This window comes from Panthera onca, chromosome X (assembly GCF_046562875.1).
Source record: "Panthera onca isolate mPanOnc1 chromosome X, mPanOnc1 haplotype 2, whole genome shotgun sequence".
Lineage (NCBI taxonomy): Eukaryota > Metazoa > Chordata > Mammalia > Carnivora > Felidae > Panthera > Panthera onca.
In genome coordinates, this window is record NC_138357.1 from 128439266 (window position 1) to 128465877 (window position 26612).

Below are 26612 nucleotides of genomic sequence, written 5' to 3' on the forward strand. Positions count from 1 at the left end.
AGGACCCTGGCATTCACATCCTGCCTGCCTGCCTGCCCGCACGCCGTCAGTCCCCAGACCTTTCCGGAACTCGCTGGAAAGCGGGGGTCGCTGGCCGAGGCCTGCCGGAGGCTCCCCGTGCCCAGGCCCAGCCAGGAGGAACCATCCCCTCCCCTCCTGCACCCCAGTCTCCGGGGAGTGTCCGCCCAGAGGCGGCCGGGTTTCCGAGATCAATTCCCGGAGGCCCCCGGGCGCCTGCGGATCAAGCGGGTTGGGGCGGGGCGCGGCCCTGCTCCCCGGAGGGCTCAGCTGCCGGGGCGGGTCCCCGCAGGGGCAGGCTGGGGACAAGGTCCTGCGCGCCCGGCCCGCGCGCGGCCATGGGACCCGGGGCTCGGAGGGGACGCGCCGCGCCCGCTGCCAGGTGCGCGGGGCCCGGGGACGCGGCCACTCGGGGCGGAGATGGGGGCGCTGGGGGAGGGGGTGCACCTGGGCGAGCGCGAGTCCGGGGCCGGGCGGGCGGGCCGGACGGGGGTGCGCCTCCAAAACGCAGCTGGAGGCCCCTCCCGCCGGCTGTCGGCTGCTGGACCCGAGAGCCAGCCTTATTGGGGGGTCGGGGGGAGGCCACAAGACGCCGGGAGGGGAGGGGAGGGGAGGGAGGGGCCTCGAGAGGCTAGGGAACACCCAGAGGGTCCTCACAGGCCACGCCCCGACAGAGCGCGGCCGGCCGTGCCCCCACCCCCACTGCCTGGGACACCCCCCTGGGCCCCGAGTACCCCCCTTCCCCCCCAAAGCCCTCTTCTAACCCCGGAGCGCGGCCGTGTCCCCCAGCCCCACTGCCTGGGACACCCCCCTGGGCCCCGAGTACCCCCCTTCTCCCCCAAAGCCCTCCCCTACCCCCGGAGCGCGGCCATGTCCCCAAACGGCAGAGACAGGTCCCACCCACCCCCCTTGGGTCTCTTACCCCCCCAACAGCCGGACGGCGTCCCCACAGAGCACAGCCCCTTGGCACCCCAGGCCACGGCCCATCCCCCACCCTGTTCCGTTCCCGCCCCCCGCCCCAGCACGGCGGCACCCTCCCCCCTCGGACACACGTCCGGTCCAAACCCCAGTCCCCGCCCCGCTCAGGGCGCCGCTTCCTCCCTCCTGCTCGGTCCCGCCCCGTCCCCAGCCCTCGCGCAGGCGTCTGTCCCCACCCCCAACGCGACACAGGCCCAGTCCTCGCTGGTCCCCAGCCCGCGCGCTACCGTGTGTCCCCCCCCCCCCCCCACGCCGCCCTCTAAGACGCGCCGGGCCCGCCCCTTCCCTGCTCCGCCTGCGACCGGTCGCGCTCCCTCTGCCCCCTTGTTCCCTCCCCGGACTGCGGGCGCACCGGAGCGCAATGAAGGGACCAGACAGCCCTGGGGGCCCTGCCGGGGACCCGGCGCACGCTCCAGCTGCCAGCCAGGAGCCAGGAATGGGGATCAGGGCGCCCCCGGCCCCCAGGCGCCCCCCTCGGTTCTGGGGCCGGCAGGGTCCGGGATCCGCGTCGGGGACGCTCCAGGTCCCTTCCACGCGGGGTCAGCGGTGCGCCCCGGCCTCCCCGGCGCCATGCGTTTCAAGTCCGTGTTGTAACTACTGGGTCCCATCATCTCCCTGTCGCTCCTGGGGTGCTTGTAATCCCACATTCTGCCTTTTGAAATGTAAGTTGCCCCGGCTGCCTAGACCCTCTCCCTCCTGCGGGGTCGTTTGTGGGACGCCTGGCGCACCCGGGCCCGCTTGGCACCCTGAAAGGCTGGAAGGCGAGGCCCTGAACGCAAGTCCTTTAGAAAGAACCTCACAGAAGTGGCCTCATTACCAAGGGGTGGGCAGGACGGGCCTGGGTTAATTCACGGGAAGAAACCTCACTCGGGCAGACCCTAACTTTCACAACCAGACCCCAGCGAGTTCAAGTGTTCTGGGGGGGGAGTTACAAAGCAAGGACGAAAGGAACCCAGGGCCCAGATGCAGGCCCTTGGGATGAATCCTAATTTGGTGGAGATGCTCGAGCCTCCCCAGCAGCCTGCTTTGAAATGTGACTCCCCTAACCCTCCCAGTCCCAACCCCTAATTTTCCCCTTTTGTTTCTGTCTCCAGGGACTCTTGGTGGGTTCTACTCCGTCTCAGTTTGCTTCTGAGGACTTCGGGGTTCCAAGCAGCAAATGCCTCTAAACCCAACATTCTACTGATAATGGCAGATGATCTTGGCATTGGGGATCTTGGTTGCTATGGAAACAATACCCTGAGGTACCCAGTCCAGCTGTTGTGTTTGCCTGTGTGGTGGGGGGTGTATTTGGCCAAATGATGCATTCAACATCTGCCTATAGTGGTGATTCCTTAGAGCATCAGATCTGAACACTGAAAAATTGCTTTTACACAGGGAAGCAGGATCCCAAACTTTTCAAACAACACAGCACTCGGGTGAGTGGGTGTATTCCTGTCCTAGGGCTGCCTCCTTCCTAAAGGAGGAACTTTAGACAACAGGACTGTATTCTCTCTCCATCCAGGAGACCAGACTGCTGAGATCCAGGCAGGACAGGGCTGTGGAGACCCAGGCAAGGCAGGACCGCTGAGATCCAGGCAGGGCAGGGCTGCTGAGATCCAGGAGGGGCAGGGCACTGAGACCCAGGCAGGGCAGGGCTGCTGAGATCCAGGAGGGGCAGGGCACTGAGACCCAGGCAGGGCAGGGCCACTGAGATCCAGGCAGGGCAGGGCTGCTGAGATCCAGGCAGGGCAGGGCCGCTGAGATCCAGGAGGGGCAGGGCACTAAGACCCAGGCAGGGCAGGGCCACTGAGACCCAGGCAGGGCAGGGCCACTGAGATCCAGGAGGGGCAGGGCCGCTGAGATCCAGGCAGGGAAGGGCCACTGAGATCCAGGCAGGGAAGGGTCGCTGAGATCCAGGCAGGGCAGGGCCGCTGAGATCCAGGAGGGGAAGGGCCACTGAGATCCAGGTAGGGCAGGGCCACTGAGATCCAGGCAGGGCAGGGACACTGAGATCCAGGCAGGGCAGGGCTGCTGACATCCAGGAAGGGCAGGACCACTGAGACCCAGGAGGGTCAGGACCACTGAGATCCACCCAGGGAAGGGTCGCTGAGATCCAGGCAGGGCAGGGCCGCTGAGATCCAGGAGGGGCAGGGCTGCTGAGATCCAGGGGGGGCAGGGCCGCTGAGATCCAGGCAGGGAAGAGCCACTGAGATCCAGGCAGGGAAGGGCCACTGAGATCCAGGCAGGGAAGGGCCACTGAGATCCAGGCAGGGCAGGGCCCCTGAGATCCAGGAGGGGCAGGGCCGCTGAGATCCAGGGGGGGCAGGGCCGCTGAGATCCAGGCAGGGAAGAGCCACTGAGATCCAGGCAGGGAAGGGCCACTGAGATCCAGGCAGGGAAGGGCCACTGAGATCCAGGCAGGGCAGGGCCCCTGAGATCCAGGGGGGCAGGACCACACTCTCTCTCAAGGCTTCAGGGGAGGGTCCTTCCTGCCTCTTCCAGCTTCTGGGGCTCCAGGCATCCCTGGGCTCGTGGCCGCGTCCCTCCCGTCTCTGCCTCCACCTTCACGTGGCTTCTCCTCTGTGTCTGTGTCTCTCTTCTGACTCTTACAAGGACACCTGTCATTGGATTCAGGGCCCACCCTCATCCAGGATGAGCTCATCTCAGATCCTTAACTAGTTACATCTCTCAAGTCCCCACTCCAGGGTAAATTCCTATTCACAAATAAACACTGGGGATTAAGACTGGGCCGATCTGCCCCGGGGCTGTGGTTCATCCACCGCAGGGAGCTTAGTGCGTATTCAGGGTGTGCGTGCTCCCAGGGGCACGTTTGCCTGCTTGGCTCCGTGCAGAAGGACAAAAGGGAAGAAAGCATCTTACTCCTTCCGTGAGCATTTCCTTGAGGACGACCGCCACCCGCAGATTCACACACGTCCGCCTTGCAGTAGGTGCCCACCTTAGGGCTGACCTACACAGACCGGGGCCACCCTCTTTCCGAGCCGCCTGTCCAGCACCAGGAGAAAACCCTGTGTTCATGCTTCTTCTTTCCCACGCGGAGCCCGCGCAGGGCGGACGATTCAGCCACCGAACGTGGACAATTCATTGGCTTCCGGATCTTCAGAGATGGGCATCCATTGGCACGAACCAGTTTAGGACAGTTTCATGTCCCCAGGGAACCCTTTGCTTTCTCTTAACCATCGCCCCCCCCCTCCCGTGATGGACTGAATCGTGGCCCCCGGGATTCATACGATGCATCCCTACCCCTCGGGACCTTCTGTGGCCTGCGGGTTTGGGGCTCAGAAAACCGCCATGAAGAAATTGGTCGGTTCAGTCCGTTAAGCATCCGACTCTTGATTGTGGCTCAGGTGGTCATCTCCCAGTTGGTGAGTTCGAGTCTTGCGTTGGGCTCCTCCATTGCTTACGCACTCTCTCTCTCTCAAAATGAATAAACTTAAAAATATATTTAAAAAAAAAGAAACTAATTAACAAAAGTACCCAGACCCTGGGATTCGCCCACAAAGATGTTCTCTTGCAGACATGGGGGCCGTGCCCCTCCAGGTCCGTCTGTACGAAATGTGGGCTCGAACTCACGGACTGTGAGATCATGACCTGAGCTGACATCAAGAGTTGGGCCTCCAACCTCTTACACAAAAGTTAAGTCTTCTAGGGGCGCCGGGGTGGCTGAACCGATGGAGCCACCCCGGCGCCCCTAGAAGACTTAACTTTTGTGTAAGAACCACACGATGTAGAGAAACTGTCATTGGGTTCACGGCGACGTGGTTCCATTCCTTCACTACATCGTTCAGTGATTTGCGATGAAATCCCTCCAACCCATCTGGCACAAGGCCATTCTCCCTCCGGTAGTAAATCAGCCCCATATCATTCTTTCCAGCCGCCTCGGCATTCGGTGCGCGTGTCTAAATACCTAGAAGATGCTCGCGTTCTAAATCAGGGGTCAGCCACACAGCGCTCCGGTACCTTGTGTGGGCCACACCGGATCTGTGTTTCACACCCTCCCTTCTTCCCTTTTCATTTTTTCCAACTTGTGACACATCTTAAAAAGTTCTTAGCTCCACGGGGACCCCTAAGAACAGAGCTAGGGCCAGATTTGGCCATAGTGGGCTGACCTTTGTTCCAAACCATGAAACTCCGAAGTATCTCTGAATAACGGAGCAGACCTTGAGGACCCCGTAGAGAGGTGCGTCCAGACTCACTTCTGCCTGTTCGAAACACCGGTTCTCCCTCACTGCGTACAGGACACTCAATGGTGGCAGCGCAATATCCCAGACACTTGGCCTCGTGAGAAAGGGACGTTGAGAACCCACGAGGTGTGTAATGAGTGTGTAGGCACTGAGGGGGCACAGGAGGTCAGGACAGAAAAGGGAGTCCCAGGACTGGCTCTGTGACCCTAACCCGGCTTCGGAATACCTAGTTAAAAGAAAAAGGATGTGTAAAAAATGAAAGGCGTTTGAGAGTAATACTGTAAGACTGTATTTGGCAATCAACTTTTATATACATATATACACACACATATATATAAGCATTTTTCCTGTTTTAAGGTTATCTTTTAACAAGTGAAGGAATGACATTCTGCAGGAGATTTCCATGCTGAGGTTGAAACCCGTAGTGTTTTACATTCTGTTCCACAACATAAAGACATGTGTAAGAGATAAATACTTGATAGAAAAGAGATAGACAGACAAATGATTGATGGATGGAAGGAAGGTTGGATGGATGGATGGATGGAGAGACTGAATAGCTGGCTGGCTGGATGGGATGGATGGATGGATGGATGGATGGACTGAATGGCTGGCTGGCTGGCTGGCTGGATGTGATGGATAGATGGATGGATAGATGGATGGATGGACGGCTGGCTGGATGGATGGAGGGATGGATGGGTGGGTGGATACATGGATGGATGGATGGATGGATGGATGGAAGGAAGGAAAGGTGGATGGAGGGAGGGAGAGATGTTATGGGATTCTGGAGTGATGGTGGGGTCCAGAGCCAATGGCTAACAAAGAATTCTTGAGACATCTTTGGTGCAAAAATGTGATTTTATTAAAGCACAGGACAGGACCCACAGAAAGAGCTGTACTGGGGTTGTGAAGAGTGACTGGTTATATACTATGGAGTTGGGGGAGGTAAAAGCAAAGGGAGGCCTCCAGAAGGACTTTGATATGCTAAAGAGGACTCCTAAGATAGCTGAGACCTTGCTATGTCAAGTTAAGGTGGTTTTTCCTCTAGTAAGGCGTTAACATTGGGAGGTAGGGGTTTCCTGGAGAAATGTTCTACTCTGTACTTACCTCAAGTATCTGTCAATGGGCTGTAGGTTATAAGGAAATGTCATATCTACCATTTCCTTCTTGCCTTTGTTCCCTACATCATGATGGAGGGGAGGGTGATATTGGGACTCCAGGAAACAGTCTATAGGGTTCTGGAGATGAGGCTATTGATAGGGTTGCCTTTTTCTTGTAATGTACTAAGACATTTTTAAACTGATCAAGACTCCTGTCTTGCATGACTGTGATCTCGATCAGTTAACCATTTGTTTTCTTTCCGTTACTTTGTTTTTGAGCATCAAGGGGTGTCTGAGGAACGTCACACATGTCCCACCCGGGCAGGGAGCTGTGTGCCGAGTCTCAGTTCGCCTTATGCTCCCTCATCAGGTGGATAGAAGGATGAATGGATGGATGGATGGATGGATGGATGGATGGAAAATTGGTGGATGGATGGATAGATGGATGGAAAGATGGATGAAGGATGGATAGATAAATGATACATAAATTTGTAGATAATAGATACATAGTTGGACTTTGGGATATCAAACTGGAGAGAACTTTTTGCCAACTGTGAAAAATAGGTCAATGCTAACAAAATTATATTTAATTGGTAGAATCCTATAAGCCCTTTGCAAATCATGTTCATAGCTGAGCCAAAAAAAAAAAAAAAAAAAAAGAAAGAAAAGTAAATTTCTAGAATTGGGTTATTGAAAACAACCAGCATGAGTACAGAATGGGTGCTTTTTAACAACAACAGTTATATCTCAGTTGGTTGCAATTAAAATATGAGTCAAAAGCAGCCAGAACTATCTTGAATGACATTGACACAGCTGTTCTTTGGAAACAGAGGCTTGGCAGGGCCCCAGCAGTTGCCCTGAGGAGCAGGTGTCTGAGCTTCCCCTGTGGTTTCTGGGAAGGCAGGGAGGGCCTGGAAGTCACAGCTGATGGAGCTCAGGTATCAGCTTACACACAAGAGGGTGAGGGGCACTCCTTGCCTTCGAACAGGAACAAAGCCATCAGGAAAAAGGCTGCCACGGTCACAAAGTGGATGGGTGGTTGTAAACGATCAGATAATCCGTGACTCATACAAGATGTGACCCCCGATATCTAAGATGCTTGAGTCACAATGCCCCGTACGGCACACTCTGGATTTTTTTTTTTAAGTCAAACAGATTTGGCATTAAGCCCTCCTTTGGCACTTTCTAGCTCCATGACCAAGGGTGAGGGGTTCAACCTGCAAACTTTGCTTGTCTCCACGCAAACGGGGAGATCGCTCCATTGGCCGAGAAATCGCCAGGGCTAAAGATAACACAGGGTGTCCAAAAATGCAGCTTTTCACTGTAATGACCCCCAAAATCATCATGTGATTATATTACTATACCAGCTCAGAAGTTTACACCTTAACAACGAACATCTTTTGAAAACGATCCTCCTGCCCTTACCTTTATGTTTCACTGGCTTTGAGGGTTTTGACGAATACATTTAATTTTTCATGTTTTTTTTTTCAGACAACATGTACCATGTTCAATCAAAGGGACCGAAACAAAAGCAAAAGTAAAACTAAAAATGTGTTCTTCAAAAGGTGAAACACCATTCGAGTTAGAAAGAAAGGTATTTAGTTAGTGCAGCATTCAGAGAATGGTCACGGTGGTGGTCTTGATTCGTCTCATGTTCTTGAAGCTGAAAACCCACACTAGGACTTTGGGATGCCCACCAACTCAGAGAGGTCCTTCAGTTGACCTCTTGTTCCTTCACAGCTCATCTTGTTTCTATCCTCTGTCCATACAACCTATGGACACAGACCCTCTGGGACACCTGGAACCCCCCACTAGCAAGCAGTCAGTGTCACAGGGCTTGGGGTGTGCCTTATGTACAAGAAAATAGCGCCCATTAGTGCCATGACTCAGCCCGGGGCTGCCCATTCCCCCTCAACAAAGCCACAGTCACTTCAGCCTGATCCTCCTGTAGCGTTGGGTGAACAGGGAACTTTAGAGGCTCTTCTCCCCTGTAGATAATGGTTGTGGACCACACTCGACTCCCAGAATCCTCCACCAATAATCTTCATCTCAGCTAGGAAGTCCTCCACCCATGCCTCCAATACTGTCCAAAGGTCCCTTTCACCTTGAGGTCATTGGCTTTTGGACCACTTGCCCATAAGGAAGTTTTAGGTATTGGCTTTTGCAGATTCTGTTCCAGCCAGTGGACCTTGGTCTTCATGTCGTCCTCTCTCTCTCTAATCCACTTGCTCTCTGCTATTTATAACCCATCTGCGCAAAAACTTGGTGGTCTAGGCAGGAAAGGGGCACTTTGTCCCCATTCGATTGGGAAGACCATTTCCTGTATGTGGAACAGAGCATGCTCACAGAGCAGCAATGGGTATCAGGGGAAGCTTGTTCCTGACCCCCAAGACCCTCTGGTGACACAGTGGGCTCAGATGTTGGATATACAGGCAGTGGGTTGGGCTCCAGCTGAGGACCCCAGGACAAGGGCCCCGCATCTTTTATAGCAAGCAGTACTCAGTGCATGTGCTCATGCTGGTTGTTTTGGGGGTGGGTCCATCTGCCTCTGCAAGACACCATATGCAACTACTTCTAAAACCTATAGAAATGCACTCTGCCAGTACCTTCCAGTGCATGGATCCCCATAAGCTGAATGCATGCCCCCGTCCTGACAGTGATTGTCTGTGTGGTTTGCTCAGGACACCCAATATTGACCGGCTTGCAGAGGAAGGCGTGAGGCTCACCCAGCACTTGGCAGCCGCCCCCCTGTGCACCCCGAGCAGATCTTCCTTCCTCACGGGGAGACACTCCTTCAGATCAGGTCGGTGTTGTTGGGACAATCGAGAAAGGGGTATGTCTACCTACCGCCACTCATTTCTCATCTTCAATATTATTAGCGATGCTTGAGATCCAGGGGAAATGGTGCAAATATAATCTGCAGAGGCATCACCTTGTAATTACATGAAGAATACTGTGTTTTATATAGTCATGCAATGATTGGGTCGACTGGGAATTCAAAGGCTGAAACTCTCCAAGGGTAGTTGACTATGTTTGACATTGTGTTTAGTTGTCTAAATATTTGAGTCAATCTTGACGTGCAGTCATGATTTCAGACAGGCTCTGGGTGAGTGTATAGGAGGCTGAATGAGGGTCCCCAAAGATCCCACATCGTAATTCCCAGAAGTGATGAATGTTCCTTTATATGGCAAAGGGGACTTTGGAGATAGGATTAAATCAAGGATCTTGAGATGGGAAAGCTATCTTAGATTATCCAGGTGTCCAGTGTCATGACAAAGGTCCTTATAAGGGGGATGCAAGAGGGTCAGGGTCAGAAAAGGACAAGGAAGAGGTTGGTGTGATGAACTTCAAGGATGTAGGAAGGGGCCCTGATTTGATTCTCAGTGTCTGCTTAAGCTAAATGCATGCGTACCCTGTGACCCAGCAGTTCCTGAGTATGTGCCCAATATGGACACACAGGCATGTTCTACAAAAGATGGAATGAGAACGTTCACAGCAGCACTGTTTGTAAGATGCAAACACGGAGACAGTTCATCAGCAGAAGAGTGGGTTAATAACCTGGTATATTCACGTATTGGAATATTGTTGTATTGGGCTGTTTGAGATGCCACATGGAACGCCACAGGTGTGGCAGCCTAAACAAAAGAGATGAATTTTCTCTCCAGTCCTGGAGGCTGGGAGTCCAAAAAGCAGGTGGGGCTGAGGCTGGTTCCTCCTGAGGCCTCTCTTCTCAGCGTGCAGACACCATGTTCTCCCTGTGTCCTCATGTGGTCGTCCCTCTGTGCGTGTCTGTGTTCTCATCTTCTTTTCTTAAAAGGACACCAGTCCTATGGGATCAGGGCCCACTCTACTGACTTCATTTTACCTCTTTAAAACCTTATCTTCAAACATAGTCACATTCTGTGTGATTAGGGGTCGGGTCTCCACATGCTAGAAGCTAGTAGCACCCACTTTCCCCACCAAATTGTGACAACCAAAAATACCTTCAGGCATTGCCAAGTATTCTCTGGGGGGCAGAATTGTCTTTGGTTGGAAACACTGACATAGATCATGGAAAGATGATAGATAGATAGATAGATAGATAGATAGATAGATAGATAGATATGATGTATGGATGGGTGGATGGATGGATGGATGGATGGATGGATAGATAGAATATATGTTGGGTGATGGATAGATAGATAAATATGATGGATGGATGGATAGATAGACAGATAGATATAGACAGATAGATATGATGGATAGATAGAAAAATAGAAACATAGATATGATGGATAGATAGATAGATAGATAGATAGATATGATGAATGGATAGATATAATGAATGGATAGATAGATAGATAGATAGATAGATAGATAGATATGATGAATGGATAGATGGATAGATAGATAGATAGAGAGAGTGAAATAAGGATGGATGGATGGATGGATAGACAGATAAGATGGATAGATAGGATAGGTAGATAGGCAAGATAGATGGATAGATAGGATGGATGGATGATAGATAGATAGATAGATATGATGGATGGATGGATAGAGAGATATGATGGATGGATGATAGATAATAGATAGATAGATAGATAGATAGATAGATAGATAGATAAGTGTGATGGATGGATAGATAGATAGATAGATAGATAGATAGATAGATAGATAGATAAGTGTGATGGATGGATAGATAGATAGATAGATAGGATGGATAGATAGATATGATGAATGGACAGATGATAGATAGATAGATAGATAGATAGATAGATAGATAGATATGATGGATGGATAGATAGATAGATATGATGGATGGATGATAGATACTAGATAGATAGATAGATAGATAGATAGATAGATAGATAGATATGATGGATGGATAGATAGATAGATATGATGGATGGATGATAGATACTAGATAGATAGATAGATAGATAGATAGATAGATAGATAAGTGTGATGGATAGATAGATAGATAGATAGATAGAAATAGGGATGGATGGATAGATAGATAAGATGGATAGATAGATATGATAGGTAGATACGTAAGATAGGATGGATGGATGGATGATAGATAATAGATACATACATTGATAGATAGATGATGGATGGATAGATAGATAGATAGATAAGTATGATGGGTAAATAGATATGATGAATGGACAGATGATAGATAGATAGATAGATAGATAGATAGATAGATAATAGATTGATAGATGGAGAGTAAGGTAGATAGATGATACAGATAGACAGACAGATGGACAAATGGATGGATGAGTAGATAGATGGATTGATAGATGACAGAAACAGAAACAGATGAATGGATGGATGGAAGGATGGGTGAATAGATGATAGATAGATAGATAGATAGATAGATATGATGGATGGATAAGTGATGGATAGATACACAGATAGATGATAGATGGATGGATGGATGGATGGATGGATGGATGGATGGATGGATAAGTGATGGATATGGATGGATGGATAAGTGATGGATAGATACACAGATGATAGATGGATGGATAGGTAGGTAGATAGATAGATAGATAGATAGATAGATAGATATGATGGATGGATAGATATGATGGATGGATGATAGATAATAGATAGATAGATAGATAGATAGATAGATAGATAGATAGATATGATGGATGGATAGAGAGATAGATAGATATGATGGATGGATAGAGAGATATGATGGATGGATGATAGATAATAGATAGATGGATAGATAGATATGATGGATGGATGGATAGATAGATAGATAGATATATATGATGGATGGATAGAGAGATATGATGGATGGATGGATAGATAGATATGATGGATGGATAGATAGATAGATAGATAGATAGATAGATAGATAGATATGATGGATGGATAGAGAGACATGATGGATGGATGATAGATAATAGATAGATAGATAGATAGATAGATAGATAGATAGATAGATATGATGGATGGATAGATGGATCAATAAATGGTGGATAGATACACAGATAGATGATAGATGGATAGATAGATAAACTGAATCTCTCATGGTAAGGCAGGGTTTCTCAATCTCAGGACTGCTGACTTTGGGGCAAGATAATTCTCTGTGGTGGGGGCGTCCTGGGCACCGTAGGGTATTCCACCCACCAGATGCCAGTATCACCCCTCCCACAATTGTGACACCCAGGCCAAGGCCAGGAACGGCGACGAGTCCACTGGTGTGGGCCAGGCTTCTCCCCAGGTGAGAAGCCCTGCTGTAGTCAAGGGAGAGTGAGCACTTGCTGTCTGCTCTGTTCCACAGGCATGGAAGCCCATGATGGGTACCGCGCCCTCCAGTGGAATGGGGGATCGGGTGGACTCCCCGAGAATGAAACCACGTTTGCAAGAATCCTGCAGCAACAAGGTTATGCGACCGGCCTTATAGGTACTCATATCGTTAGTGAACAGGAAGACCAACCATCAAGAGAACCTGTTTCCCTACAAGGCGGAAAAAAAAAAGTTGTGTGTCAGAACCAAAATGGGGGGCTGGACCCTTCTGATCTCTCTTGGGTTTGTCACACTGTTGGAACTTCTGTTATTGACAGGCAGTTTTTCACTCAATCTCTTGGGAGGTGGCCCTCTTTCCTCCATCCCCAGCTTCTACATTCGGGGCTGTTCTCATAGGCACCTGCTTCCCGGCACCCATGACTTTTCTGGTCTCCATGTAGCAATCTGGGGGCGACACAGACATTCAGAACATAGCATATCACATCTTCGGGGACATTTTCAAGGACTCGTTGCACATCCACACTATCACCTTTCTCTTTTCACTCCCAAGAAATGGAGCAAAACTTCTTAGCGACCCAAATTGACTAGAACTTTCCATTAGCAACTCACCACCATTGGATCAGTGTCCCTGACCCCAGAACTGGAAAAGTAGATTTATTTTGTGTTGACTAGAATTGCAGACCTGTGTACCGGTTCCTTCTGTGCCTCTTCTGGTGCACACGTGCCATCTATATTTAGAGAAGGCTGTTCTTGACAGCATGAGAGGTGGAGACCCTCCTGGACACTCTTCGTCTCCACCACCCTCACCCTGTTCGAACTTTTTTGCTGCCTTAAATGAAAGCAGGGGAATAAAGGAAGATACCCGGGCTTGGAGTTAGAACCCATTCCTATAGGTTCTGAAGACACTTTGTGAGTCGCGGGAGGGAGCAACAGGGCAAGGACCCGGTGTACCCTGTGCACTTGGAAATTATGGCAAATAGTACTTTGGAGCCTTTTCTATCCTGTTTTGTAGCTAAATTTAAGGTGGTTGAAGGTCTGGAGTAAATGAAATAGAAAGTGCCTATAGACGGGCGCTTGGGTGGCTCAGTCGGCTAAGCGTCTGACTTCAGCTTAGGTCATGATCTCGCGGTTCGTGAGTTTGAGCCCCACGTCAGGCTCTGTGCTGACAGCTCAGAGCCTGGAGCCTACTTTGGATTGTCTCCCTCTCTCTCTGCCCCTCCCCCGCTCATGCTCTGTTTCCCTCTGTCTCTCAAAATGAATAAATGTTAAACTTTTTTTTTTTTAAAGTGCCCATAGAGAACCCAATTCTTGCATATCCTGCTGGAATTTGATATACGGGCTTACTCACGTTCCATCTCAATGATATTGTTGTCAAAAGTTCTTGCCTTTGGGAAAAAATCTATTATAAGCATTTCTTGCTTACTAGTTGGTGGAGTGAGATGGTTACTTCCACTCGGTCTCGAGATTTTGCAAGAACCAACTCCTGTTATCAAGCGGCTGTCTTCTAAGTAAGAAATAGCAGTAAATGATATTATGTGAGTTATTTAATAGGATAGTCCAGGGTGACAAACTTATACTTCCACACAGTCCGGAAAATCTTAAACCTTTAATCTCTTGATAACCGTCATGAGTATTTGTAATGTTCATTACTGTTTGCAAAGTGTAACGCACCCATTTAAAAATACCCCAATATCGAATGAGTTCATTTCTTCCCTTTCTATTTTGAATTTCTATTGTGTGCCTTTCTTTAAAAAAAATTTTTTTTAATGTTTATTTTTGAGAAAGAGAGAGAGACAGAGACAGAGCACGAGTAGGGGAGGGTCAGAGAGAGAGGGAGACGTAGAATCCGAAGCTGGTTCCGGGCTCCGAGCTGTCAGCACAGAGCCCAACGTGGGGCTCAAACCCATGAACCATGAGATCGTGACCTGAGCCAAAGTCGGACACTTAACCGACTGAGCCACCCAGGCGCTCCTATTTTGTTGCTTTTCTCGTTCAAGTTTTGCTGGTTGCATACCATCTTTTTTCATCAGAACATCCAAATTATTGAGAAGGTGATTCGTATCAGACAGAGCACCTTATTTGTATGTTCTTCTCTAAGGCCCTGCTCTCATTTTCAGGGAAATGGCACCAGGGTGTAAATTGTGAATCCCGTACTGACCACTGCCACCACCCACTGAACCACGGATTTGACTATTTCTATGGCATGCCTTTCACGCTTGTGAATGACTGTGACCCAGGCAGGCCCCCGGAAGTGGACGCCAGCACGAGAGCGAGGCTGTGGTTTTACACCCAGGTGGCGGCATTGGGAGTGCTGACCGTTGCTCTTGGCAAGATTTGCGGGTTAATCTCCGTGCCCTGGAAAGCCGTCCTGGGTGCGGCCAGCCTCGTCTTCCTCTTTTTTGTCTCCTGGTATGCCAGCTTCGGGTTTGTGCGTCGTTGGAACTGTATCCTGATGAGAAACCATGACGTCACAGAGCAGCCCATGGTTTTGGAAAGAACTGCGCATCTCATGCTACAGGAGGCAGTTTCCTATATTGAAAGGTAATAAAACCATCACCTTTGATTTTATTGTTTTACGTTTATTTATTTATTTTGAGAGAAGGAGGGAGAGAAAGAGAGAATACCAAGCAGGGTCCGCACTGTCAGCCCAGAGTCCGACGTGGGGCTCGAACCCATTAACCATGAGATCATGACCCGAGCTGAAATCAAGAGTCAGACGCTTGGGGAGCCTGGGTGGCGCAGTCGGTTAAGCGTCCGACTTCAGCCAGGTCACGATCTCGCGGTCCGTGAGTTCGAGCCCCGCGTCGGGCTCTGGGCTGATGGCTCGGAGCCTGGAGCCTGTTTCCGATTCTGTGTCTCCCTCTCTCTGCCCCTCCCCCGTTCATGCTCTGTCTCTCTCTGTCCCAAAAATAAATAAAAAACGTTGAAAAAAAAAATAATTAAAAAAAAAAAAGAGTCAGACGCTTAACCGACTGAGCCACCCAGGAGCACCAAAAACACCACATTTGAAAGAAGAGGTGACTTCTCAGAGCACCTGAGTCTTTTTATCATCTTTGGGATTTCCTCAACCAGCCTCAATGGGGAGATGGTTTTCAGGGGCTCAGGTGGATCGAATAATGTCGAAATAGGTGCCATCGTGTCTGAAGGGTGTTTCTCTGCTTTCAGAAATAAGCACGGGCCATTTCTCCTCTTTGTGTCCTTGCTACATGTGCACATCCCCCTGGTCACCACAAAACAGTTTCTCGGGAAAAGCCAGCACGGCTTATATGGCGACAACGTTGAGGAGATGGATTGGCTGGTAGGTAAGTCAACGCACACCTGAGCCTCATTCACTCTTGGAGTCACTGCTCAAGTTTGGAAAACACATGGGCCATCTCACTGTTAACCCGGTTGCAATAAAGAATAACGGGGCACCTGGGTGGCTCAGTAGTTAAGCATCTGACTTCATCTCAGGTCATGATCTCATGGTTTGTGAGTTCAAGCTCTGCATTGGGCTCTGTGCTGATAGCTCAGAGCCTGGAGCCCGCTTCGGATTCTGTGTCTCCCTCTCCCTCTGCCCCTCCCCCACTCACACTCTGTCTCTCTCCATCTCTCAAAAATGAATGAACATCAAAAAAGAATTTGTAAAAAGAATAATGAAAAAGGCAAAGAAGAGAGAGAAACGTCCCCATATCATTCACGTGCTCCTTCAGCACTTCTGATTCCTCAGTCTGCTTCTGCACAAAATCATCCTTCCATGAAGTGTGTTATTTAAAGCCATCGTGAGACATTACCGAAAGTGAAGCAAGAACACTGTTGTTCAGGACAACAGACCAACACAGCTTTCCTCCTGTGGCCTCGAGAAAGTCCGGACAGATCCAGTGAGACTGTAGATTCTATTTGTTTTCACCTTGGAGTGTAGCCGATACACGGTGTATCACACTTAGTGTCAACTGTATAGAGATTCTCAGAAAGACGTAGACATCTAAATCCTTGCAGGCTCTAAGGGATGTCCTGGGAGAAACACAGTGATGTGGTACACCAAGTTAAGAGGCAAACAACCCCAAAATGGGAGGGTGGATTACATAATGTTTTAAAACTCTGCATTTCCACTGTTACGCATGCCAATGTTCTCTAAAATCTTCATTTTCAGTGCTTTAGATGCGCGTTCGGTCTCCATGGATAAAATGTGCACACGGCTTGTACGTGGCTCTGCACTCCTGAGCCTTGGGCTCCCTGTGTCAACACCCACAGATAGATGCTCACAGGTCTGGCTTCCTTGTGTCCCAACAGGGGACTCCCATCAAACCTTTTCTCACCACGTTGCCACCCCCATGCACTCATCATGGACACGTGTATGCGTGCCAACCATGCGTGTTCAGAACACTCTATGACTTTGGGTGTTTATTATGTTCTCTGCATTGGTGATACCTTTGTAAGCAAGATTCTGAATCCTGTGGCATCAGAATAATCTCATAGGCATTGACCCTTTCTGACAACGTGCATTATGATGGTCTATGGTGACTGCAGAATCCACTTTGGGGGGCTTTCTAGCAAGAATGGGGAAATTTGGGTTGAATTCACTGATGATGGATTACTGGCTCTGTCCTGAAATGTTCCATTTTTCCTAAAGGTGAAATCCTTCAGGCCATTGAAGAAAACGGTCTGAAAAACACGACATTCGCGTATTTTACCTCTGATCACGGAGGACATTTGGAGGCAAGAGATGAACGCGGCCAGCTGGGGGGATGGAATGGAATATTCAGAGGTGAGACCAGTGGAGATCGGGGCTGAAAAGGCAGATACGTGGTCCACCAAATGACTCCCAGCGGTGGAGACTGGAGAACAAGCAGAAGGGGGAAAGAGTGTGTACTCACTTTCTTTCTTTCCTTCTTTCTTTCTTTCTTTCTTTCTTTCTTTCTTTCTCTCTCTTTCATTGTATTTTTATTTTTTTATTTTTTTATTTTAGAGAAAGTGAGAGAAAGAGTGTGAGTAGGGGAGGGGCAGAGGGAGAGAGAATCCTAAGCAGGCTCCACTCTCAATGCACAGAGCCCAACACAGGGCTCAATCCCACAACCCTGGGATCATGACCTGAGCCAAAGTCAAGATTCAGATGCTCAACCAACTGAGCCCCCCGGGCACCCCAAGAGTGTGTGCTTTCAAAGGGGGATTTCTTGAGTAGCAGCTATTCACCAAATTTTACCAGACGCCAAGAGAGAGAGAAAAAGACACCTGACCTTCCCATGAAGAGTTTACATTTTAGTAGAAGTGCGAGATATACAAATAAATGATTAAGGCAAAACAAATGCCATCCTAAATAAAAGACAGTACAGTAACTATAACCCTAATTATATGCATCCTTGTATTTGACTATATTATGCGATACTTAGCCCATCATAACTTTTTTTAAAGTCTGACACAATCGCTCCACGTGATTCATGGATTCCATATTTATGAATTCTCCTGCTTGCTAAAATTTATCTGTAGCCCCCAAATCAATACTTATGATGAATTTGTGGTCATTGAAAGAGCAATGAAAATACTGGTCACCTGGCACACACATTCCCAGTTAAGGTTGGATGAGGCGACCGTGTGCCTATATTTCGTCTCTCAGACTATGAACACAGGTCTCTTTCGTGGCCACGTTTTTGCGGTTTTGTTTGCTTTTTGTTGGCGACTTTGCTGCTTCAAATGGCTCCCAACCATAGCGCTGAAGGCTGTGCCCTGTGTCCGAGGGCAAGAAGCCTGTGATGTGCCTCATGGAGAAAATCAGTGTGTTAGATCCGCTTGGTCGAGACATGCGTTCTAATGCTGTTGGCTGTGACATCAATGTCAATGAATCACAGTATCTATTCAGTAAGGTGTGTTTAAGCCAAACGCACAGAAATATACCAACTGACTGATGAAAATATAGAGACCAGAGTCTCCCTGGAACCGAGCCCTGTATTACTCCTGGGAGCTGGGGTTTCGTATTTGCTCATGGGGTGTTTTTGACGTCTCTGTAGAACACCACTCCGGGGGATAATGAGGGTTGACTTTATAGGTTCCTATCCCTTGGAAGTGGATTTTTCTTCTGATCGACCGTATACATGTCCAAGATGTAGCAGGTTCATTTACAGTAGATTCTCACTGTTCCCGGTAGTATGTTCTACAAACCGCCGAAACCTTGAATTCCGACTGTGGGACCGGGAACAGAATACCCGCCAACCCAGCATACAGAACCGGGACCAGATACACAGGAGTGAAGCCGCTGATTTTCAGTCACTCGTCACACAGCGACAGAAAATGAAAGGAAACACATTATAATCTGAACTGTGGCAAAGAAGCCTTCATTTAGTGAGATTCTGAACGCATCCTTCCCTTCGTAAAACTCTCCTTCTGTAACATAAGATTGCTTTAACTCCCCTATGCAGAGTTCCTAGGCAACGTAAGCATGTTCTCTAATGCTCCGTAGTTGCGCGTGTTTCCCCAAGAGCCAAGCTGGGTCCCAGCTCATTGCCAGGCACGCCAGAAATGAGGAAGAACCAGGCAAGGGGTAAAGGAACAGGTGGATGGTGTGGTGAGCAGGTGGGAAAGGAGGAGAGGTGGGGGAGGGACGGTGGTCCCAGACCCAGTTCCCAGTCCTTCCGGAAGGAAAAAGGATGGAATAAGATAGGGGTCACCAGCCGTACACGGTGTGAAACTCCAGGGCCATTATGCCCCTGATGCCATGCATCGCACACCCCGTTTTTTCTGGCGGTCACAAAGACACCCTGAATCAAAAGGAGAGAGTGCACAGACTCCACGTGCCTGTGGGGGAGTGACGAGGTTCTGGAATTATTGCCACAACCATTTATGGGGAACGCAGCCTGCCGCGGAGTGCGTTGATGGGCGTAGGTGTCCAGGGAAACACTAGGTGTGCCCAGGTGTGTGTGTGGATGAGACCGTCTCCTGGACCACCCTAATGGCACTTCCTTACAGGTGGCAAAGGGATGGGGGGCTGGGAAGGCGGCATCCGCGTCCCGGGGATCTTCCGGTGGCCTGGGGTGCTGCCAGCTGGCCGAGTGATCCACGAGCCCACCAGTCTGATGGATGTCTTCCCCACCGTGGTCGAGCTGGGGGGCGGCCACGTGCCCCAGGACAGGTACACGTACAATGAGACCCTCTGTTCCCCAGTTCCTGACAGCTACCCTTGCACTATTTCACACGTGGGGGAGAAAAACGACCACAACGTGAGAACATTTAAAAGGTTCTCACGTCCTCAAAGGTAGGGGTCAGCCTAACAACACAAAATAACCATACTCGCGAAAACATGATTAAATACACTATTGGGTCCATTGACCGGTTTTGCCGAGTGGGTAGAATTTGATAACTGTAACAATCGGGAGATTAAAGCAGTAGAAGTCAGTCCGTTGGAAAACATCCCCCTATGGTTTAGGCAGTCTTGCCCATAGGCGGATGAGGCTGTGACCTCGATATCTGCACATTACCAAAGGCTCACGCTAATACAGGGTAAAAACAAAAAAGTAAATCTTTTCACAATGATTTGATTTTAAGACGACAAATAAATACTTCTGAATAAAAGGGCAAAACCAATACAATATGTGCAGGTATGTGTCTGTGGGTTTATCAAGTAAGACCTTGATTTTAAGGAATTGGCTCAGGCAACTGTGGAGGCTGTTCAACTGAAATCCTCATGTCGGGCCAGCAGGCTGGAAGTGCAGCCAGATTTTCCGTGTCATAGTCTTGAGGCGGAATTTCATCTTCTCTGGGAAACCTCAGGCTTTGCTCTTGGCAAGATTCTGAACGCATCCTTCCCTTCTTGAAACTCTCCTTCAACTGATTGGGTGGGGCCCACCCTCATTATCAAGGATGCTCTGCATTGCTCTAAGTCCACTGACTGTGGATGTTAACCGTATCTAAAAAAACGCTTTCATGGTAACCCTTAGGCTGGTGTCTCACCAAATCCCTGGGCGCCATAACCCAGCCAAGTAGACACAGAAGATGGAACCATCACAACTAGGGTACAATTAAAATAAAAGGGAAAATAACTCCATTTTTACATTCAGTTCAGATTAAGGACTTTTTTTTGTTGTTAATATTTATTTTTGAGAGAGAGAGACAGAGACAGAGTGTGAGTGCAGGAGGGGCAGAAAGAGAGGGAGACAAAGAATCTGAAGCAGGCTCCAGGCTCTGAGCTGTCAGCACAGAGCCTGACGCGGATCTCGAACTCATGAACCGCAAGATCATGACCTGAGCCGAAGTCAGTCGCTTAACTGGCTGAGCCACCCAGGTGCTCCCAGATTAAGGACTTTTTAAAAATATAAGTTGTTTGTAAGGAAGACACTTCAGGTCACGTGGCCGTTACTGGCTTCCCTACCCAGCTCCTATAGACATGTGACAACATGTCTTGGAATCTGTTATGATTTTAAATCATAACATAATATGTTATGTTATGATTCTGCTGCATTAACACTCAAATCAGGGGCCTGGGCAGTCTAGCCAGAATTTAAGATGACTTTGTGTGGAAGAAGTGACCCCACGACTTAGTGACTTTGTGTCTAAAAACAGTATGCATCCCGCTCAGCAACCTGCCATCTGCACGATACTGGGGAGATGGCTCGTCTCCCTTGCCCTCAGCGGGGGCCCCCTCCAAGCTTGGCGTTTCATTTGCAGGTGCAACACTGCACGAACAACCTTGGTCTGATTCCTTCCTGTGTCTCTTCACTGAATCAGGGTGATCGATGGCCGTAGCCTGGTGCCCTTGTTGCAAGGGACTGCCGAGCACTCAGCACACGAATTCCTGTTTCATTACTGCGGGAAGTATCTGCACGCAGCACGCTGGCACGAGAAAGACAGTGAGTACACACCCTTCTCCTGTGGCAGGAGGGGGCTTGCATTAGTCAGGGTTCCCCTGAGAGACAGAACCAAGAGTGTGTGGGATGAATGGACAGACGGATGGACTGTGGATGGATGGATGGATGGATGGATGGAAGGGTAGACAGGTGATAGACAGATGATGGGTAGATGGGTAGATGACAGATAAGTGATGGATGGATGATAGGACACATTGACTAATAGCTAATGAGATAGATGGATGATAGGTAGATAGATGGATGGATGATAGAAATAGAAGATAAAGACAGATGTGGATGGATGGATGGATGGATGGGAGGAGGGTGGATGGAGGGTGGACAGATGGGTGGAAGGGTAGACAGGTGATAGACAGATGATGGATAGATGGATAGATGACAGATAAATGATGGGTGGATGATAGAAATAGAAGATAAAGACAGATATGGATGGATTGTAGATGGATGGACAGATGGATGGATGGATGGATGGAGGGTGGATGGGTGGATGGACAGATGGATGGATGGTAGATGGATGCACAGACAGATGGATGGACAGATAGATGAATGGACAGATGGACGGACAGATGGATGGACGGATACGTGGGTGGATATAGAGTAGATGGATGAATGGATGGACAGATGGATGAATGGATAGATGGATGGATGGATGGATGGATGGATGGTTCGGTGGATGGATGAACAGATGGATGGATGGATGGATGGATGGATGGATGGATGGTGGATGAACAGATGGATAGATGGATGGATGGATGGATGGATAGATGGTGGATGGGTGGGTGGACAGATGGATGGAAGGGTAGACAGGTGATAGACGGATGATGGATAGATGGATAGATGACAGATAAATGATAGATGGATGATAGAAACAGAAGATAAAGACAGATATGGATGGATGGTAGATGGATTGACAGACAGATGAGTGGATGGATGGGTGGGTGGGTGGATGCATGGATGGATGGGTAGGTAGGTAGGTAGATGGATAGAAGGATGGATGGAAAGATTGATGGGTGAAGGTTGGATGAATGAAAAGGTGGGTAGGGGGGTGGGTGGATGGATCGATGGATGGATGGACAGATAGATAGGTGGGTGGATGGATGAATGGATGGATGGTAGGTGGGTGGGTGGGTGGATGGTTAGATGGATGGATGGATGGATGGATGAATATAGGGGAATGATGGATGGAGGGATGGATGATGGATGGATGGGTGGATGGATAGGGAGGTAGATGGATGGATGGATGGGTGGATGGATGATGGATGGATGGGTAGATAGGTGGATGGATCGATGTATGGATGGATGGATGGACAGATAGGTGGGTGGATGGATGGATGGATGGATGGGTGGATGGATGGATGGATGGACGGACAGATAGATATGATGGATGGATGGATGGATGGATGGACAGATGGATGAATGGATAGATGGATGGATGGATGGATGGATGGATGGATGGATGGATGGATGGTTCGGTGGATGGATGAACAGATGGATGGATGGATGGATGGATGGATGGATGGTGGATGGGTGGGTGGACAGATGGATGGAAGGGTAGACAGGTGATAGACGGATGATGGATAGATGGATAGATGACAGATAAATGATAGATGGATGATAGAAACAGAAGATAAAGACAGATATGGATGGGTGGTAGAAGGATTGACAGACAGATGAGTGGATGGATGGAGAGATGGATGGATGGATGGAGGGTGGATGGGTGGATTGACGGATGGATGGTAGATGGATGCACAGATGGATGGATGGATGGATGAATGGACAGATGGATGGATGGATAGATGGATGGATGGATGGATGCACAGATGGATGAGTGGATGGACGGAGGGATGGATGGATGGGTGGACAGATGGATACATGGATGGGTGGATGGATGTATGGGTGGACAGACAGGTGCATGGATGGAGATATGGATGGATGGATTTGTAGACAAATGATAGAGGATGGATGCATGATTAGATGACAGATTGTGGACGGATGACAGGATAGATTGATTAAGAGCTAGTGACATAGATATGATAGGTAGTAGATGGATGGATGGATGGAGGGTGGATGGATGGATGGATGAATGGATGGAAACAGGGAGAGATTTTAAAGAATTGTCTCATGCAGCCATGGGGAGCGGCAGGTCTGAAATCTTCAGGGGCGGCCAGCAGCCTGGAGAGCATGCATGCTGCCATCTTGACCCCAGAGGCTGGAAATTGAGGCAGAATTTCTGCTCTGGAGGCAGAATTCCTTCCTCTTTAGGGGCCCTTTGTCTGCTCGCTCCTATGTCCTTCAACTGATTGGGTGAGGCCCACCCACAGTATGGAGGGTAGTGTACTAATGGAACTGTTCATCTCCTCTAAAAAAAAACAACCCAAGAAAGTCCCCGCCGCACTGACACGTAGGCTAGTGTTTGACCACGTGTCTGGGTGCCGTAGGCTGGCCGCGATGACACGTGAAATTCACCCCAGGTGCTGTGGTTAGTTGCGCCTCACCCCTGACTGTTCTGCCATGTTGTTGTCACGGTTCTCTCAGTGTGTCGCTGAGCACTCTGGGATGAGTCCCTTGGCCTGGGTGTGCCTGGAGCACACCATGCACACACGTGTGCACCCACACACACGCGCACACACACACGAGGACGTGACGTCTTTTCAAACTTGCAAGAGCACCCGCTGCTTATTCTCTCCTCTCCATTTGAACGGGACGTGGAAGACGTCCCCAGGGCTGGCTCTTGGCTCTGCTGGCTCGTCCTGCCCTGACCGCCTCCCTGTTTGCCTTTAGGCGGAAGACTCTGGAAGGCTCACTATATGACACCGCGATTCCACCCCAAGGGGGCGGGGGCCTGCCACGGCCAAGGCGTGTGCCCCTGCTCCGGGGACGGCGTGACCCAGCACAGCCCGCCTCTGCTCTTCGACCTGTCCAGGGACCCTTCGGAGACGCGGCCCCTGCCCCCTGGCTCGGAGCCCCGGTACCACGCGGTGCTGGCGCGGGTGCAGGAGGCGTTGGAACAGCACAGGAGGACCCTGAGTCCTGTGCCCCCCCAGTTTTCCCTGGGCAACATCGTCTGGAAGCCCTGGCTGCAGCCATGCTGCGGAACCTTCCCCTTATGCGCGTGCACGCAGGACGGAGACCCCAGCGAGGCGTGACCTCACCCTCGGCCACGGTGCCCGTCATCCAACACAGGTTGGCGACGGGGTGCAGAGAAAGGAGCGCTCGTGCACCGTTGCTGGGAATGCAGACCGGTGCAGCCACCCTGGACAACAGGAAGGCGGTTCTTCAAAGAGTTAAAAGCATACATGCCCTACAGTCTAGTGATCGCGGTGTTGCAGCCACACGACTCCTGAAACAGAACGCTACGGGCACCAGTGACAGTCACAACAAAGTTTATTACAATGAGAGGCAAGGCTGACCCGATCGGGACCAATGCTCTTGATAAGAGTGCAGCCCCGAACAGCCGGGGTGCAGAGTTTTTAAAGCCGATCACATCGTTTTATCACTATCTGGGAACAGAACAGAGAAACGGTTCCCAGATGAGTCAGAAACAGTTATCGAATGAGGTGATTATTTTAGACTTTCTGCCGCTAAGTTGCAACCAGCGGATCTCCTTGACCTTGTCTCTGATGCTCTTTTTTTGAGCTTTTGTTTCCTTCATTGGTAAAGCCTGATTCACAAGAGTATGAAGTATGATTTACAAAAGAGCGTAAGACTGGCTCCCAGGGTCTGGGGGAGGCGGGGAGGGGGGTGGTCGGAGGGCATGAGCTTCCAGTTGTAAGAGGTCTACGTTGTGCCCGCCTCACGGTCCACGTAGATTATAGCTCCTAATACAGTGGTATATACTTGAACTCTGCAGAGAGCAGATGTCTGGTGTCCTCACCGCGCACACAGGGGGCGATCACGACTGCGGGTGGCAGCCGGGCTCATGAACGAGACTGGGGCGCTCATTTCACGATGGACACGTGCATTGAATCGTCACGCTGTCCTCCGTCAATACATGCAATTTGATGTGTCACTTCTACCCCAAGAAAGCTGGGAAATAAATGCTTCAATTTTTTTTAATGTTTATTTATTTGTGAGAGAGAGAGAGAGAGAGACCGAGCATGAGCAGGGGAGGGGCAGAGAGAGGGGGAGACACAGAATCGGAAGCAGGCTCCCGGCTCTGAGCTGTTAGTACAGAGCCCGACACGGGGGTTGAACTCACAAACTGTGAGATCATGACCTGAGCCGAAGTCAGACGCTCAACCGGCTGAGCCCCCCCAGGCGCCCTTGGACGATAAATGTTCACAACCTCCCCAAAAGGCCAGCACTTGGCCGGGGGACCCAGAAGGGGCACAGCGAAAAGCAGAGCTCGGTTTCCCTTTCTCGAGGAGGATGTCGTGGGCAGGGAGTGCGTGTCCACTTTCTCATCTGCGAAACAAGACAATCCCAGTGGACACCCAATCATGCCCCCCCCCCACCCCAGTCCTAATCGTTTTCCAAAGCTCGGGGGTTATCAAAGCACCAGTGTCCGATTTCTGTAGCCATTAATCGTACAGCCTATTTGGGATTGCGTTGCCTCCGGGGACAGCCTTTCAATATGGGAGATAAAAGTATGTTGCCTACTCTTCTCAGAGATTATTTTGGGGCTGCTAGTAACACACCCTGGGAATAAATGTCATAAACGAGAGAGGGGAGCAACCCAGGGCCGGCAGGCTCACACCTAGTCTCTAACCGTCCTAGCCTCTACCTCAGGGCCTCAATATAGCTGCCGCAGCTCCGGGCAGCACATCGACATTCTCAGCTGCAGGAGGAAGGGTATTCCTCCTGCAGCTGAGTCAGCCCTTGTGAAGGAGATTCTGCAGAATTCCTAACCCCAGCTTCCACCTCCCCATCCACAGAAGGGGTGCTTGTGCGGCTCAGTGGTTGGGAATCTGGATTTCGGCTCAGGTCATGAGCTCACACGTGGTGAGTTCGAGCCCCGTGTTGGGCTCTGTGCTGACTGTGGAGCCTGCTTGGGATACTCTGCTTCTTGTCTCCCTCTCTCTCTGCCCCTACCCTGCTCTCTCTGTCTCTCCCTCTCTGTCTCAAATAAACTTAAAAAGTAGCTTAAAAAGAAGGAACAACTCTGGGAACTGAGAAATTGGGCTTTCAAGTGGGCGCTTACTTGCCCCGGGGAAATTCAGGGTTAATCTCGTCAGCCTATCGGGTGGCCCATCTTTACGGATGTGACCAGGGTGTTCGAAACATCATTTCATTGCCCAATTACTGATTCAGCAAATGTA

The 26612-nt window shown here is 49.9% G+C and overlaps 1 protein-coding gene across 3 annotated transcripts; it reads left to right on the forward strand.

The window, feature by feature from the left end:
* Positions 1 to 241: 241 nt before the first annotated feature.
* Positions 242 to 25405, forward strand: LOC145714267 (arylsulfatase D-like). Of its 3 annotated transcripts, XM_081793572.1 has the most exons (10): positions 242 to 400; positions 2091 to 2240; positions 8959 to 9080; positions 12558 to 12680; positions 14641 to 15064; positions 15689 to 15825; positions 17136 to 17270; positions 19463 to 19625; positions 21218 to 21339; positions 24136 to 25405. In XM_081793572.1, the coding sequence occupies exons 1-10, from the start codon at positions 357 to 359 to the stop codon at positions 24498 to 24500; spliced, it is 1785 nt and encodes a 594-aa protein (XP_081649698.1). In that variant the 5' UTR covers positions 242 to 356; the 3' UTR covers positions 24501 to 25405. The 3 variants fall into 3 exon arrangements, with proteins under 3 accessions (XP_081649698.1, XP_081649700.1, XP_081649699.1); XM_081793573.1 differs by lacking the exons at positions 242 to 400; positions 2091 to 2240 and adding an exon at positions 7699 to 7871; XM_081793574.1 differs by lacking the exons at positions 242 to 400; positions 8959 to 9080 and having other exon boundaries at positions 2128 to 2240.
* Positions 25406 to 26612: the final 1207 nt, after the last annotated feature.

Bases quoted from the DNA above. Each gene is read 5' to 3' on its own strand.
- LOC145714267 (XM_081793572.1), top strand. From the start codon at position 357: ATGGGACCCGGGGCTCGGAGGGGACGCGCCGCGCCCGCTGCCAG. The intron at 9,081-12,557 runs GTCGGTGTTGTT...TCTGTTCCACAG, and splicing joins GAGACACTCCTTCAGATCAG to GCATGGAAGCCCATGATGGG. The intron at 19,626-21,217 runs GTACACGTACAA...TCACTGAATCAG, and splicing joins GGCCACGTGCCCCAGGACAG to GGTGATCGATGGCCGTAGCC.